We start from the raw sequence: 16,479 nt of genomic DNA, 5'->3' as shown, positions 1-16,479 counted from the left end.
GAGACAACATTGTCTTCAAATAAACTAAAGACAACTGAAGTGGTCTATCCACTAGGGATGATTCATTGTAAAGGTTAGGAAATATCGCTGATCTCCAGCAAACTAGTGATGATAATAATAATACCACTGTTGATACATAATTTTAAAAGACTTATTTCTTAGTCAAATGTATCTTTCCGCCAATATCATATCTTTTAATATCATTCACCAGACACATTCATGCCATAACATTGGTCAAGTGAAAATAAATTGTTTAATGTCTATTCTGGAGAAAAAGCAGATTGCTAAATATTGGTGAGGGGGAAGGGAGGGGGGACTAATGATTTAACAGGACGCACATCTCCTGAAATCTGCAGAGGAATCCTAATGTCACTTATGTCCCTATTTAATGCAAACCAAATGAGCCTGTGCTGTAATAAGAAGCTTCCCAGAATTAGTTTCCGTGTGCAGAAAATTGCACAAAAAGCTGGTACTTTTATCTATGAATTTCACTCCAGCATAAGCACACAAAAAAAAAACTCATACATTATTTGGTTACGTTCCATCAGTAGCAGAAATAACATTGTGCAAATTCTATGCATGTTAATGATAAATAGAAATCCACCTGCTTTCAGATAAAATGAGTTTAATTTTCCCATGCCCGGTGCCTGGTTGGCCTTTCATAAATTACTTATGCACAGCTATTATTAAAATAGGGAGGAAGCAAATGAGAAAGTGCTGCTATCTGAGGACTGGGTTTAGGCTCGCCAGGGCTGCGGTTCACACAGTCAGCGTTTCTCTCTCTATCTCAGGCACCCGGTGAGATCGCTCTCCTCTCTCCTCTCACAGTCTTCTGTATAGGAGCCTCTGACACTGTGTTTACTAAATTAACCCAAATCCTTTGGGACTTTTCAGCCATAATGGAATTTGCAGACTTCTTTTTTTATTTGATTTTTTTCTTCAATGTGTGTATCAGAGTGTAGGCTATTTTGTCACTCTGATTTAAATTTCCTCGTGCTGTACAATGCATTCCCCTTGCTTGTAGTGAGTGAGTAAACCCATAGAAAATACTATTTTGCCGGGAGATTTCAATCAGAAGTGTGGGCCTTTGAATGCTAAGCTAATGTGGTTATGACTGACAGGGAAAACAAACACTTGGAGATTGAAGATTGCAAAGGAGGGCAGTAGTCAAGAGTATTCAATTGTTTTGACATGCAGTCCACCTTCTTGTGTTTGAGAAGGTACAAATTCCTCTAAAGCCCTCTTGTTTTTGTGCAGTTCATAGAATATATGTCTGCAGGAGACCACACTGTACTTACTGTCGTTTTATTATTTTTTAATCTTTGAAAGAATACTCTGAAGGCCTCAGCTAAGAATGCCTGTTCCTTCCAATCTTTGATTTGACATAAGAGACAATATAGGAACGCTATTGTAAACTATTGGAACGCATTTGTGGAACGTAGAACATGCAGTGCGGTTGCCATGAAAGAGTTATTTCAATGATTGAAATTGAAATGGTTGAAGTGCCGGCCAAATGTCAAAAGTATTTAGCAGAAAGCAACTCTCCTCTAAATGTTCTGTTTATATTAAGATTACATTTATGATGAACTATCATACAGCATATTGTAACTATTTCTCTCCAGCATTGAACAATGTGCTGAGTAGGTCCCATGTCCATGTAGAATCTGAAAAGGGGAAAAGTCTATACTGTGAATTCTAAGACCCTTAATTCTCAATTATCCTGGAACTTAAAGACAGCCCTTCCATGTCACTGTCATTCAGTCATGCTCTGAGAACTTTAGACTGTACTTTTGTTGTAAAGACTGAAACATCCTGTTCCCTAACTTACACTAATTCAAAACGTCTCACCTCTGCATGTTCCACCGTCTGATTGTCAGACAGAAGAAAGACCTCTTAACGACAGAATCCCTCTTTTGAAAAGGACTCTAGGTTTGGAGTTTGAAGGAAAAGGGAAAGTCAGGATTCACAAATGCCAAAATCTGCAGTTTCATCAAAAAGCAGTGAAGCCTGCCCCCTAAGTCCTGGTCCTGTCTCCCAGACAGACCCCAAGGACTGAAGGTCCTTCACAGACACCAGACAGTCACATTTATTCACAAGTACAACAAGAACATTTGTATTCTGAATACTGTTTTACAATTTTCTTATTTTCTTTCTTCCAACTCACAAATACACTTGTTAACCTTCTTCACTGGTCAATCAAAATTCCGAAATCATGTACATTTACACATCATATAAACTTGCCAGAATAATCCGATTGTGTCTTAAATTTAATACCGATATAAAACAGTGAAATCATGTGCAGAACTGGTGTTGCACTGCCCTCCAGTGGACAACATCGGTAACGCCTTTTACAGAACGGCAGAGCAGCGCAGGGTAAAATTCGATGCCTGTAAATTAGTGACTAATCTCCTGTAACAGGATGAAGCAGAGAGAGGAAACATCTAGCTGTCTGTGATGGGCAAAGTAATGACAGAGTTGGTGTGCGGAGGATGTTAAGCTGTGTATAAGCCAGTCTGGGACCCATGTCGCGCTCACTCTACAGGGTTATATCATGTCCAGTTATTAAATCATAAACGTGACAGCAAGTAGCTTACCAATAAGCCACCAGGGACCAGGGAGGGACACAGGCTGGTGTCACATCTCTGGAGTTCAAGTGTGAGACACAGGGACACATGACAGGAGATAACCAGTCTGGGCTGTACGAGGGGGGGGGGGGGGGGGGGGGGGGGGGGGGGGGGGGGGGGGGGGGGGGGGGGGGGGGGGGGGGGGGAAATAACTGATGGGATCTTTAACTAAAACCTGCATTTACAATCCCCCTCGTGTCAAACAACTCACACATCAAATCAGACAAAATAACAAGAGCTTAGTTCATTCATTCTGTTTATTGTGGACAGAAATGTGACACTTCAAACATGACCATCAATCAAAGGTCAGGAAGTAAAATGTGGCATAGACACAGTGGTACAAAGTTAATTTATCACTGATATCACTAAGCAACTAAACGTAAACATGAGTAGTAATTTCACATAGAAACCAGAACATTAGGATCTGAAGGCTGAACACTTGGCTTAACCTTCAATAGTTCAATTGTTAATGTGTTTTACCCCAGAGTAAACTTTCTTTTTTACCATTTGGTTCCACTTTCTGCCCACATGTAAGAAGAGATTAGTATGTGTATTTCATAAAAACTCAATTTATTTTTTTGGCTTGCCACCTTTCTCCTTCTCAAACTGGGCTATCTGGCTGAAGATGTCGAGCAGATTAGCAGGAAGGGCTTTCTTATCACTTCCATCAGAGGAGCCCTGGCCATTACGCGAAGTGTTGGAGGGAAACTGCTTATCTCCCTCCGATATCCGAGCTGCTCTGACATCCTCCTTCTTGCTCGACCTGGCTCCAACCTCGTGCCTGCCGCTATCCGATCTCCTGGAGAGATCACTCTTCTTCTTCCAGCCCTCTGATCTCCGGGAAGCGAAACTGTCCTGGTTCGAGCCGTCGGATCGTCTGGACAAAGTCTGGCTCTGGGACGGGAGGTCAGACTTGCGGGAGTATTCGGACCCCACCGAGGAGGTCAAGGACAGCTTCCTGTGTCTGGGGCTGTGCAGGACCCTGGAGGCCTCCTTCTCGCTCCCGTTTCTCTCCTTGCTCCTCTCCCACCTGCTGCTCCCTCCTCCTCCTCCTCCTCCTCCTGGCCGGCCGCTCCCGCTGGGCCGCTCCTCCACCTCTGCTCCATCCCTCTGTCTGTCTGCCGCCCGGGGGGAGGAGCCTGGGGAGTCTGAGCGCTGAGGGGAGGTGGACAGGGAGCGTGGGGCCTGTTTCTGGCTGTAGGACTCCCTGTCCCACTCTGTCACGTCTGCCCCCGTGTACTCCCCCCCGGCCGCGCCCCCGGCCCCCCGACCGAGGAAGGAGGCAGAGGTGTTGGCTGGGGCAGGGTACCACTCCTCCTCCTCGTCCTCCTCCTCCCTCCCCCTCTCCTCGTCCGGACTCCGCTTGTCGTCGCGGGAGGAGAGCCTGCGCTGGCGTCTGCTCCCGTGGGACGAGCGCCTGCGCTTCCTCTTCCGTTTCTTGGACTTCCTGTGTCCGGAGGAAGAGGACGAGGAGCGGGCAGAGCTGCTGGAGGACGTTGAGGACGAACTCGACCGCTTCCGTTTCTTTTTCATCCTAGGAGAGTGCGTAACGACAGAAACAGAACTAAACCTCCAGGCTGTCTTCAAGAGTGAACGCTCAGAACTCAAGACTTCTTCGAAATAAGAAAATAAAAAGCCAATACAAAAAAAATACAAACATGTATGTGTGTGAGTACCTGACTAGACGGTATTGGGGTTACCTTTGGTTACCATGGCACAGTGGATTTACCTTTTCTCTTCTTTCAAGATCTTACGCAATTTCTGGGCGCTGCTCTCCGTGGTGTTCTTAACCTCCTCCAGCTCCTTGGCGGCCGCCTCTTCTCTCAGTTTCATCGATTTCTTTAACGCAGCCAATCAACAGAGTACAATTGCACCCCCGCGGTTCAAGCGCACACAGACAGCCGGGTGTGCACAAACCCCAAACAAGAGGTCCATCCATTCGTTTGAGAACGCGACGGAAGTGTGAAGGAGCAGAGGTCGAAAAAGTTCACACACACACGGGTAAGGTTTGTGAAAACACAGACAGCGGCAGGAATTTACCGATCAAAGTGACAGGCCCAGGACACAGCACATAGCAGTTTACATTTCCCCAGTTTGAAGGGATTAAAAAGAGGGGTTTTGGAGTTTACCGTTTGCAGACCAGGTACAGGACACCAACCATCAGAGTTAGAAGGCGGTTGTTGGGTTGTTTATTGGTTGTTTTCCCCAGAGAGACAGGCGACGAGTGAAGCAGCCAGGCGGTCAGGGTGGGGGGCCCAGGTCACGGGGACACAAACAGAAGGAAGCACCTCATCAGTATTACACAATACCTCAGCACTGCACACTGGTTAGCACTGGAGGTCAAAAGGTGAGCAACACTCGGCATATCTCTGTGACATGGTAAGTCCCTTCCAGAGGGTTTTACAGCACTTGGGGTGGCAGGATGGGAGACCGTTAGTAGTAGTGCAGTCTATTCTCTGGCCCAGGTGAGAGGGTAGGTGAGGTGTGTACTTTCTGGGTCAGGTGAGGTGTGTGTTCTCTGGCCCAGGTGAGAGGGTAGGTGAGGTGTGTTCTCTCTGGGCCAGGTGAGAGGGTAGGTGAGGTGTGTGTGTTGGGCCCAGCTCACCTGGATGAGCAGCTGGATCTTGGTCATGGCCTCCTGGGCGTCAGGGAAGGTGCTGTCCAGCCCCAGGGCTCTCCGGTACAGACCCTCGGCAGTCACCAGCTTCTCCTGCTCCTCCAGCCTGACTCACAGTCACGTGGTTGGATTAAACGTGGAGTTAAGCAACCTACACAATGCGGTTCGACTAGTACCACGGCTACAGTTATCGTCACCATCAATCGTAAACAATGGCACGGCTCATCGAAATCGCTACTGGTTACGATGCAGGAATGTATCGATGCGAGGAAGTGCACTCACTGCCCTCCGCGCTCCACCAGAGTCTGACATAGATACTTTTTGGCGTTCCTGTGAGTGGGGCAACTCTCCAACGCCAGCTCAAAGTCGCCGATGGCCTTCACAAGGCTGCCCTTGTTGGCATACCTGTGGAATGATGTTTACTTTTTCCTCTTCTGTAATCAAATGCCAGACCAACCGGGTCACTAAGGACTGCGGGGAAGAAGCTTGGCATGTTTGACTTCTCACGTGTCACACTTACAGAGCTCCCCGGGCAACAAGAGCCTCCGTGTTGTTGGTGTCGATCTCCAGGGCTTTATTGTACTCATTCATAGCTTCTACGTGGCGGTTGTGTTTGAAATGGTCCACACCGGACCTCACACTGAAACACAAGAGATGGACACACTGAAAACGTGTCTCCAGTGCAACACAGGGTCCAAACTACTAACTAGCACGCGTGGATGCAGAGCCCGGTGAGGGTTAGTTTGGGTTCAGAGAAGGCATGATTTACAGGTTTGTTTTTTTTTCCCTCTCAAAGGTTGGCACTTGTCCCACATACCATTTCAGGGCCCACGAGGCAGATTGTGTCTTTCTGAGAGAGATGGCAAAGTCCTCTTCCAGGAAATGTTTGCTTGAAAATAGAAAGTTATTTAAAAAGATACAATGACAATAGCTTCTTTGTTCCTACTTCATATAAATACAAGAAAAACTAAGATGTTCTCCCTCTCAAAGTCAAACTCAAAGTGAATTTTATTGAAAAAGACCATTCAACAAGTAGTTACGCAGATAATCAAAATTGCGTTTCCCCATACTCCAAATGTGCAAGTAAAACAGCATTATAACATTTCACATACTCATGCAAACAGATGTCAACAGGTTAAAAAACAACATATACGACAAAAACAACATATTAAAGAAAAGTGCAAAGTGCTGAGAATAGCAGCATGGAGACTATTTGTTATTATGCATATGAGGTGCAAAGTGCAGACATTGAACTTACAGTTAAAAAAGAAATAATTTAGCAGTCAGATTGGTCATTAATGGCTGTATGTGGTGCAGGAGAACCTGTTCATGAGATGTTCTAGCGTTTTCTCTCTCACTCCTTACCTCTGTAAACCCCTCATTACTGACGGAGGCCGGGTATCACTGACCCCAACCTTCCCCAGGAGGAACTGGACGATGGACGGGTTGGAGTACCCCAGAGAGCTCCTCATCACCCTCTCGTAGGTCTCTGTGCTGTCGTTGGCCACGCGCAGACTGCGTCTGGGGAGAGGGGTCACACACACACACACACCACCATGAGCACTGCACAGCTGGGGGGGTTTAAAACAGGTTTCACCCCCACTCCCTTCGCCAAAACACAAGAATGTACATTTTGGGACAGGTCAAGTTCAGTTTGGGACGGTTCATTTTGCACGTCGGGACGGTACTGGGACAGAGAGGGAAAAAGCTAGTTGCGAGCCCTGCCCCCAGGCCCTTCTAAGAATCCAATTCTGTCCCCCCCCCACAAGCGAACGGCTTCTTACGTGTAGTGCAGAGGGAGGTCGTCCTTACTGATGACTCCCAGCTTCAGTCTGGACAGACTGCAAGAGAGGGAGGAGGGCTGGAGAGAAATGGTGACCTTCTCGTGGTAGCGGTCTATGTCTTTCACTCCAGCTAGGGGGCAGCAGAGGTCACAGGGGTCAGATGGACGGAACCGTGTGGACAGAACTCTCCAGTCATTTCAACCCCTTGATAGAGTCTTCCAATCCCTTGATAGAGTCTTCCAATCCCTGGATGGAGAGTCTTACTTTTACATTTTACATTTAGTCATTTAGCAGACGCTCTTATCCAGAGCGACTTACAGTAAGTACAGGGACATTCCCCCCCGAGGCAAGTAGGGTGAAGTGCCTTGCCCAAGGACACAACGTCATATGGCACAGCCGGGAATCAAATTACTAGCCCGATTCCCTCACCGCTCAGCCACCTGACTCCCCCCTTCCAACCCCTGGAGGGAATGTTCCATCCAGAAGGACCAGGCCAGACACTCCCTCCCCCCACCACTTTGACTCCCCAGAGGAACAAGTAGTTGACATTCACAACCCAAAACATCACTTTTTCCCCCCAGGTAATCCACTGGCATGCCCAGTAACTTCCCCTATTGCTCAGGCAATTAGCATTCACCTCTGATCAGATCTCCAATCTGGTAGTAAGACAGTGGGTCGTCATGGTTTCCGTTCGAAGGTACATCTCTTGTAGGGCACAGTGCCTGCGGAGGGGGAGAGAGTTAGAGCACAGCGCAATACCCCTGACACTCAAAAGCAGACCGACTAACGAAGGCCGGGTCCGCAAGAACACTTTCCCAAAGTGCATTTCAACAGCACGGGCTTCACCGTCGATCGGCGCCCGAGGCATTGTGTAAAAATAAAAATAAACGTGCAGACGGGCGGCAGTCGTTACCGAGAGCTCCAGGTCTTCGATGTCTCTCTCCAGCCCTCCGCCCATGCAGATGAGCGTGAGGAAGAAACCAAAGTCTCGGATGTTGTTGATCCTTCCGATGACGGCGTCCCCTCTCTCGACGTCCCTGTAGAACATGTTCCTCCTGTCCTCGTAGGACACCTCCATGAAGAGTTCCAAGGGGGGCATGATAGCGTAGGGCTCTGCACACAGTATTGTCTTCAGGCACCATAGCATTCATTTACAAATATATTTTGGCTGAATGTTACATACACACACACACACACATCGCGGGCACTCACTCGCTCTCCTTTTCTCCCGCTTGAACTTGACAGGACATGAAAGGCTTACCTTCAGCCTCCTCATCCAGCTCCACCTCAACCGGTACAGCAGACCTCCAAGAAGGTTCAAACAGAATGTCCGCTTTCCTAGCAATGAACTGCTCCACCATGTGACTGCCCACTCCTCCATCTTTCCTAGAAGAGACAGCCACACACTAATGGTCATTTGAGGACTGTAACACAGCTTCACTCTTGTAACGGAATCCTAGATGTATTAAACTATATCTGTTAAAAGTAACATTTACTATATTGTTTGGATGAGATGATTCTGTGACGTCGTTGCCATGATTAACATGTGCGGTACCGAGCCAAGTTGCTTACCTTTCATAGCTGAATTTAGATAAGTCTGGGGCAACATCTTTGAAGTCTGGATTTTCACTCTGTTCACATGATAGATGGGCGTACAGGGACTGTCCGTGATAGACCAACGATTGCCTCAATAAATCTCTATCCATTGTCAATTGTTGTTGTTCTTGTTGTCGTCGTATGTAGCTAATAGTCTAGCTAGTAGTTAACGTTAAGCTAACTAGCAAGCTCATCATGTGAACGTCATCCTGCAAATACAGGGGAAACAGTTTAGAACCTTCGAAGTTGTATAGCAATGTTACATACAGATCATACTTGCTATTGGTGAACAGTCAGCTAGCTAGACAAATTCCTAGACAGTTTGCTATTGTAACGTACAGTAGCTAACATTTTCTGTGTTTTTTTTTGTAGCTAGCAAGCTGCTGCACAAAAACAAATTGGCGACAGGGACTTACTATCCGACTTCCAGCTAGTTCAACTAAATGCTTTAGCCCCACAGGTGCAAATCAAAATAAGTTGTATAAAAGTTACAAACGGGGTTCGCCATTAATCGGTGTGGAGTTGGTAGCAAACACGTTAGCTAGCGATACAGCGTGTGTTACATTCTAGCCTTCCCCCTCTCTCAAATAAATCAGCAGTGGGAACTTCCGTTTACTGGTCAGTGTTGGAGAAAACATTCCACTACCAGCAACATTGTGTCAACCATCCTAAACTTAAATAAGTGGATTTAAATAATAAACCGTGAATAGTATGCATAGGATTGACAATACTCCATCTGAAGCCACGCAATATTAGTTGCCACTGGCTGATGATGCTCTCCCGGAGCTGCTAGTGATGTGTCGTTCGTGAACGATTCGTTCATTTTGAACGAATCCTTATAAGGACTCGGGAGTAACGAGTCCTCTCAACGAGTGATTCGTTCATTTCCCGACTCGGTCTTTCTACGAGTCTTTGGATCATTTTTCACGTGACCTGCATAGGCTCTGTAGCTAGAGGAAACGAACGATTCGTTCCTTTCCCGACTCGGTCTTTCTACGAGTCTTTGGATCATTTTTCACGTGACCTGTATAGGCTGTAGCAAGAGGAAACGAATAATTCGTTCCTTTCCCGACTCGGTCTTTCTACGAGTCTTTGGATCATTTTTCACGTGACCTGCATAGGCTCTGTAGCTAGAGGAAACGAATGATTAGTTCCTTCCCCGACTCGGTCTTTCTACGAGTCTTTGGATCCTTTTTTCACGTGACCTGCATTGTATTTTTTAGTAGAGGAAACAGTTTCCTTATTCCCTTTCGCGTGGCCGCTGTTTTAGTAAGACGTGAATGAATGATATTCGCTCAAGTCATCATACTGACTGGTTTTGTTATTTTCACTTTACATTTACACTTACAGTTTAGTGCAGTGTAATTGTTTGACGTGATAATTAAATGCTAGTGTGATAATACATGACCAAATCATACAAACTCATGATACATTATTTTAATGCAGGAATTTATTTTGAAATAGTATTTGCTGGTGCACATGTCATGCACTAACCTACAGTGGACGTATAGGGGCTATACGTCCTTTGCAGTGGACGGAATTGGAATTGGTTGCTTATCCAAGGAAACCTGTTTCACAACCATCTTTGTTGATCAGTTATCGGCAGTAGACTTACAACCGGTATGACTGGTTTTTACCCTTCTTATAGGCATGACAGGTTGGTGTATAATCAAGTGTCCTATTCACCTGCGCAGTCTAGGAGTTGAAGCCAGTAACCCAAACTACAAGCAATTTTGGATTACATTATTATTACGGCATAGGATAAGGACTATTATTAAACCATAATGATTAAAAACAAACTTATTTTGATATGTTTAGCAGGCGCTTTCTGCATGTGTGTTACAGGAACAACCAGTAAGGACTATCTACTATTTACTATATTGTTGTAAATCCTATGTCTTAAATAATCTATTATTTGCATGTAATGTATTTCTAAAAAGTTTTCAAATGGATATAAAATGTATCTAATCAAATATATTGGAGCCCATCAATTATTGTGTATTGTTGTATTTATATTGTATTTGTATTTAGTCTGATGATACACAGTAGTATTCCCATTTGTGGGATGCAACAATGAGATGGTAAATTCTGAAATCTGACTATCATCATTAGCTTATGTAATAATAATGTAATAAAGGCCTGCTAATTATTTTATTTCGTTTGGTTTGTTCAATTTAGTTTATCAATCACAATATTTGTTGTGGCCATATGAACACTTATTCTGTGAGAAAGATTATGTTTGAATTGAATTATTGACTATATATGTCTGTAGGATTATTGATTTTGATTTAATAAGTTTGCACATGTATCCCAACATTCAGATGTCACTGTCGTTTTCAAGTTGGGTATTTAATCCATACCGTGATGTATTTGAAATTCAACAAACTTCTATTTGTAACTACAGCAGAAGTTCCAACAACCACAACAGCTGCTCCAACAACTACAACTGAAGCCCCAACTACTACAACTGAAGCCCAAACAACCACAACAGCAGCTCCAGAAACTACAACTGAAGCTCCAACAACCACAACAGCTGCTCTAACAACTACAACTGAAGCCCCAACAACTACAACTGAAGCCCCAACAACCACAACAGCAGCCCCAACAACTACAACTGAAGCCCCAACAACCACAACAGCAGCTCCAACAACTACAACTGAAGCCCCAACAACTACAACTGAAGCCCCAACAACCACAACAGCAGCTCCAACAACTACAACTGAAGCTCCAACAACCACAACAGCTGCTCCAACAACTACAACTGAAGCCCCAACAACCACAACAGCAGCTCCAACAACTACAACTGAAGCCCCAACAACCACAACAGCTGCTCCAACAACTACAACTGAAGCCCCAACAACTACAACTGAAGCCCCAACAACCACAACAGCAGCCCCAACAACTACAACTGAAGCCCCAACAACCACAACAGCAGCTCCAACAACCACAACAGCTGCTCTAACAACTACAGCTGAAGCCCCAACAACTACAACTGAAGCCCCAACAACCACAACAGATGCTCCAACAACTACAACTGAAGCCCCAACAACCACAACAGCTGCTCCAACAACTACAACTGAAGCCCCAACAACCACAACAGCTGCTCCAACAACTACAACTGAAGCTCCAACAACCACAACAGCTGCTATAACAACTACAACTGCAGCCCCAACAACCACAACTGCAGCTCCAACAACTACAACTGAAGCCCCAACAACTACAACTGAAGCCCCAACAACCACAACAGCAGCTCCAACAACTACAACTGAAGCTCCAACAACCACAACAGCTGCTCCAACAACTACAACTGAAGCCCCAACAACCACAACAGCAGCTCCAACAACTACAACTGAAGCCCCAACAACCACAACAGCATCTCCAACAACCACAACAGCAGCTCCAACAACTACACCTGAAGCCCCAACAACCACAACAGCAGCTCCAACAACTACAACTGAAGCCCCAACAACCACAACAGCATCTCCAACAACCACAACAGCAGCTCCAACAACTACAACTGAAGCCCCAACAACCACAACAGCAGCCCCAACAACCACAACAGCATCTCCAACAACCACAACAGCATCTCCAACAACCACAACAGCAGCTCCAACAACCACAACAGCAGCTCCAACAATTACAACTGAAGCCCCAACAACCACAGGAACAACAAGTAAGGACTATGTACAATTTATTTTTATAAATCCTATGTCTTAAATGATGTATTATTTGCATGTAATGCATTTCTAAATGGTTTTCAAATGGATATTCAATTATCTAATCAAATATATTGGAACCACAACAGCTGCTCCAACAACTTCCCCAACAACTTAAGCCCCAACAACCACAACAGCAGCTCTAAACTCAACCATATATTGGAACCACAACAGCTGCTCCAACAACTACAACTGAAGCCCCAACAACTACAACTGAAGCCCCAACAACCACAACAGCAGCTCCAACAACTACAACTGAAGCTCCAACAACCACAACAGCTGCTCCAACAACTACAACTGAAGCCCCAACAACCACAACAGCAGCTCCAACAACTACAACTGAAGCCCCAACAACCACAACAGCATCTCCAACAACCACAACAGCAGCTCCAACAACTACAACTGAAGCCCCAACAACCACAACAGCAGCTCCAACAACTACAACTGAAGCCCCAACAACCACAACAGCATCTCCAACAACCACAACAGCAGCTCCATCAACTACACCTGAAGCCCCAACAACCACAACAGCAGCTCCAACAACTACAACTGAAGCCCCAACAACCACAACAGCATCTCCAACAACCACAACAGCAGCTCCAACAACTACAACTGAAGCCCCAACAACCACAACAGCAGCCCCAACAACTACAACTGAAGCCCCAACAACCACAACAGCAGCTCCAACAACTACAACTGAAGCCCCAACAACTACAACTGAAGCCCCAACAACCACAACAGCAGCTCCAACAACTACAACTGAAGCTCCAACAACCACAACAGCTGCTCCAACAACTACAACTGAAGCCCCAACAACCACAACAGCAGCTCCAACAACTACAACTGAAGCCCCAACAACCACAACAGCTGCTCCAACAACTACAACTGAAGCCCCAACAACTACAACTGAAGCCCCAACAACCACAACAGCAGCCCCAACAACTACAACTGAAGCCCCAACAACCACAACAGCAGCTCCAACAACCACAACAGCTGCTCTAACAACTACAGCTGAAGCCCCAACAACTACAACTGAAGCCCCAACAACCACAACAGATGCTCCAACAACTACAACTGAAGCCCCAACAACCACAACAGCTGCTCCAACAACTACAACTGAAGCCCCAACAACCACAACAGCTGCTCCAACAACTACAACTGAAGCTCCAACAACCACAACAGCTGCTATAACAACTACAACTGCAGCCCCAACAACCACAACTGCAGCTCCAACAACTACAACTGAAGCCCCAACAACTACAACTGAAGCCCCAACAACCACAACAGCAGCTCCAACAACTACAACTGAAGCTCCAACAACCACAACAGCTGCTCCAACAACTACAACTGAAGCCCCAACAACCACAACAGCAGCTCCAACAACTACAACTGAAGCCCCAACAACCACAACAGCATCTCCAACAACCACAACAGCAGCTCCAACAACTACACCTGAAGCCCCAACAACCACAACAGCAGCTCCAACAACTACAACTGAAGCCCCAACAACCACAACAGCATCTCCAACAACCACAACAGCAGCTCCAACAACTACAACTGAAGCCCCAACAACCACAACAGCAGCCCCAACAACCACAACAGCATCTCCAACAACCACAACAGCATCTCCAACAACCACAACAGCAGCTCCAACAACCACAACAGCAGCTCCAACAATTACAACTGAAGCCCCAACAACCACAGGAACAACAAGTAAGGACTATGTACAATTTATTTTTATAAATCCTATGTCTTAAATGATGTATTATTTGCATGTAATGCATTTCTAAATAGTTTTCAAATGGATATTCAATTATCTAATCAAATATATTGGAACCACAACAGCTGCTCCAACAACTACAACTGAAGCCCCAACAACTACAACTGAAGCCCCAACAACCACAACAGCAGCTCCAACAACTACAACTGAAGCTCCAACAACCACAACAGCTGCTCCAACAACTACAACTGAAGCCCCAACAACCACAACAGCAGCTCCAACAACTACAACTGAAGCCCCAACAACCACAACAGCATCTCCAACAACCACAACAGCAGCTCCAACAACTACACCTGAAGCCCCAACAACCACAACAGCAGCTCCAACAACTACAACTGAAGCCCCAACAACCACAACAGCATCTCCAACAACTACAACTGAAGCCCCAACAACTACAACTGAAGCCCCAACAACCACAACAGCAGCCCCAACAACCACAACAGCATCTCCAACAACCACAACAGCTGCTCCAACAACTACAACTGAAGCCCCAACAACCACAACAGCAGCTCCAACAACTACAACTGAAGCCCCAACAACCACAACAGCATCTCCAACAACCACAACAGCAGCTCCATCAACTACACCTGAAGCCCCAACAACCACAACAGCAGCTCCAACAACTACAACTGAAGCCCCAACAACCACAACAGCATCTCCAACAACCACAACAGCAGCTCCAACAACCACAACAGCATCTCCAACAACCACAACAGCAGCTCCAACAACCACAACAGCAGCTCCAACAATTACAACTGAAGCCCCAACAACCACAGGAACAACAAGTAAGGACTATGTACAATTTATTTTTATAAATCCTATGTCTTAAATGATGTATTATTTGCATGTAATGCATTTCTAAATGGTTTTCAAATGGATACTCAATTATCTAATCAAATATATTGGAGCCTATCACTAATCCACGTTAACAACAAGTCCTTCAAGGACTTGTTTTTAAGTAAGGTATAATTATGGTGGCCCTGAAGTGCAAAACACACCCCCTAATATGAGGACATTCCCCAAATGAAAACACTCCCCCCGAATACGAGTCAACTCCCCCCAAATCGGATGACTTGTTCACCTCCCCCCAATACAAAAACACGCTCCCCCAAATGGAAAACGACATTACATTAACTCAAAAGCACATTACATTAACTCTGAGCGGAAAGGGTAGGTACTACACTTTAGCGCTGATTGGATGCAATAGGCTAACTAACAAGAAATATAAAATTGATTGACAGAAGTACAAAATGCAATAGCTTGGCAGAATTACGTGCACCAGAACATTTGTTTGGCTATCGAAGAATGTAGCAAATAGTAGGCTACTATAAAATTCAAAAAAGCGCTGGGTTATGTCAAGTGCCTTTCTGATAGCTGACCAATCAGGATGAGGAGAGTAGGATACGTGTGTACCTTCCCTAGTAACCTTCTGCCTTAGTTACCAGGCTATGGCTCCTCAAACGCCAAAGCTAAAGCAAGAAATTGCATTGTATTCGCCATAGTAGCTAGCTGTCAATAAGTAACCAACGGAAAATAACGGATAATAATGTATCGCTAGAATGTATGATTCCCGTTCAGGTTAGAGAATTCTCGTCAGAAAGGTGCTTGACGTCACCCAGCGCTTTTCTGAAAAGGCGCTCAAAAGGCGCTCAAAAGGCGCTTTTTTCTGAGAAAATAAGTCAAGTGTGACGGCCTAATGGACGATACAGAGGCGTGAACCGTCCGACGCGCAGCGAATCAGAATCGAGTATTCACCCAGACCATGTTATAATAATAATAATACATTTTATTTATTTAGCGCTTTTCAAAGTACTCAAAGTCACTGTACATGGTTAAAATAAATATAAAACAAGTACTTCATTTAAAATCACAGCATTAATTACACATTAAAAACAGATCTAAAAAGGTGTGTTTTGACTAGTGATATTAAAGTTAACAGGTTGGTGCAGTCTCTGATGGGTTTGGGGAGTAAGTTCCAAAGGGAGGGAGCGGCGATGGAAAAAGCTTTATCTATATTATTTAATTGCTCTAATACAATTAAATACTATAATTATTGTATTCCCTATGTGTGGGATTCAACAATGAGATGGAAAGTTCTACAATCTGAATAGCATCATTAGCCTGTGTAATAATTAGGCCTGCTAATAATTTTATTTAGTTTAGTTTGTCCCATTTAGTTAATCAATCACAATATTTGTTGTGGCTATATGCACACCTATTCTGTCAGATATTCAGTTTGAATCAAATTATTGACAACATGTATCCCAACATTTAGATGTCACTGTCGTTTTCAAGTTGGCTATTTAATCCATACAATGATGTATTTTTATTCAACAAACTTTTTTGCAACTACAGCAGAAGC

The 16,479-nt window shown here is 45.0% G+C and overlaps 2 protein-coding genes across 2 annotated transcripts; one reads left to right on the top strand and one right to left on the bottom strand.

Annotated features, from left to right (window-relative positions):
• Positions 1 to 2,863: 2,863 nt before the first annotated feature.
• ttc14 (tetratricopeptide repeat domain 14) lies at positions 2,864 to 9,399 on the bottom strand. Its single transcript, XM_047016212.1, has 13 exons — positions 9,038 to 9,399; positions 8,598 to 8,830; positions 8,287 to 8,411; positions 7,939 to 8,138; positions 7,663 to 7,747; positions 7,026 to 7,155; positions 6,607 to 6,762; positions 6,059 to 6,130; positions 5,762 to 5,881; positions 5,524 to 5,646; positions 5,230 to 5,347; positions 4,354 to 4,463; positions 2,864 to 4,158 (listed from the first exon to the last, which is right to left on the bottom strand). The coding sequence occupies exons 2-13, from the start codon at positions 8,729 to 8,731 to the stop codon at positions 3,195 to 3,197; spliced, it is 2,337 nt and encodes a 778-aa protein (XP_046872168.1). The 5' UTR covers positions 8,732 to 8,830; positions 9,038 to 9,399; the 3' UTR covers positions 2,864 to 3,194.
• A 3,522-nt stretch (positions 9,400 to 12,921) lies between these two features.
• On the top strand, positions 12,922 to 14,054 carry LOC124464238 (integumentary mucin C.1-like; the record flags this gene model as incomplete). Its single annotated transcript, XM_047016214.1, has 2 exons — positions 12,922 to 13,619; positions 14,042 to 14,054. Coding segments are annotated over 2 exons (711 nt in total), but the record flags the coding sequence as incomplete, so codon positions are not given.
• Between the last annotated feature and the right edge of the window lie 2,425 nt (positions 14,055 to 16,479).

This window comes from Hypomesus transpacificus, unplaced genomic scaffold, assembly GCF_021917145.1.
Source record: "Hypomesus transpacificus isolate Combined female unplaced genomic scaffold, fHypTra1 scaffold_327, whole genome shotgun sequence".
NCBI lineage: Eukaryota > Metazoa > Chordata > Actinopteri > Osmeriformes > Osmeridae > Hypomesus > Hypomesus transpacificus.
Note: the sequence above shows the minus strand (reverse complement) of the source record. Positions and strands in the feature narration are given on the sequence as shown.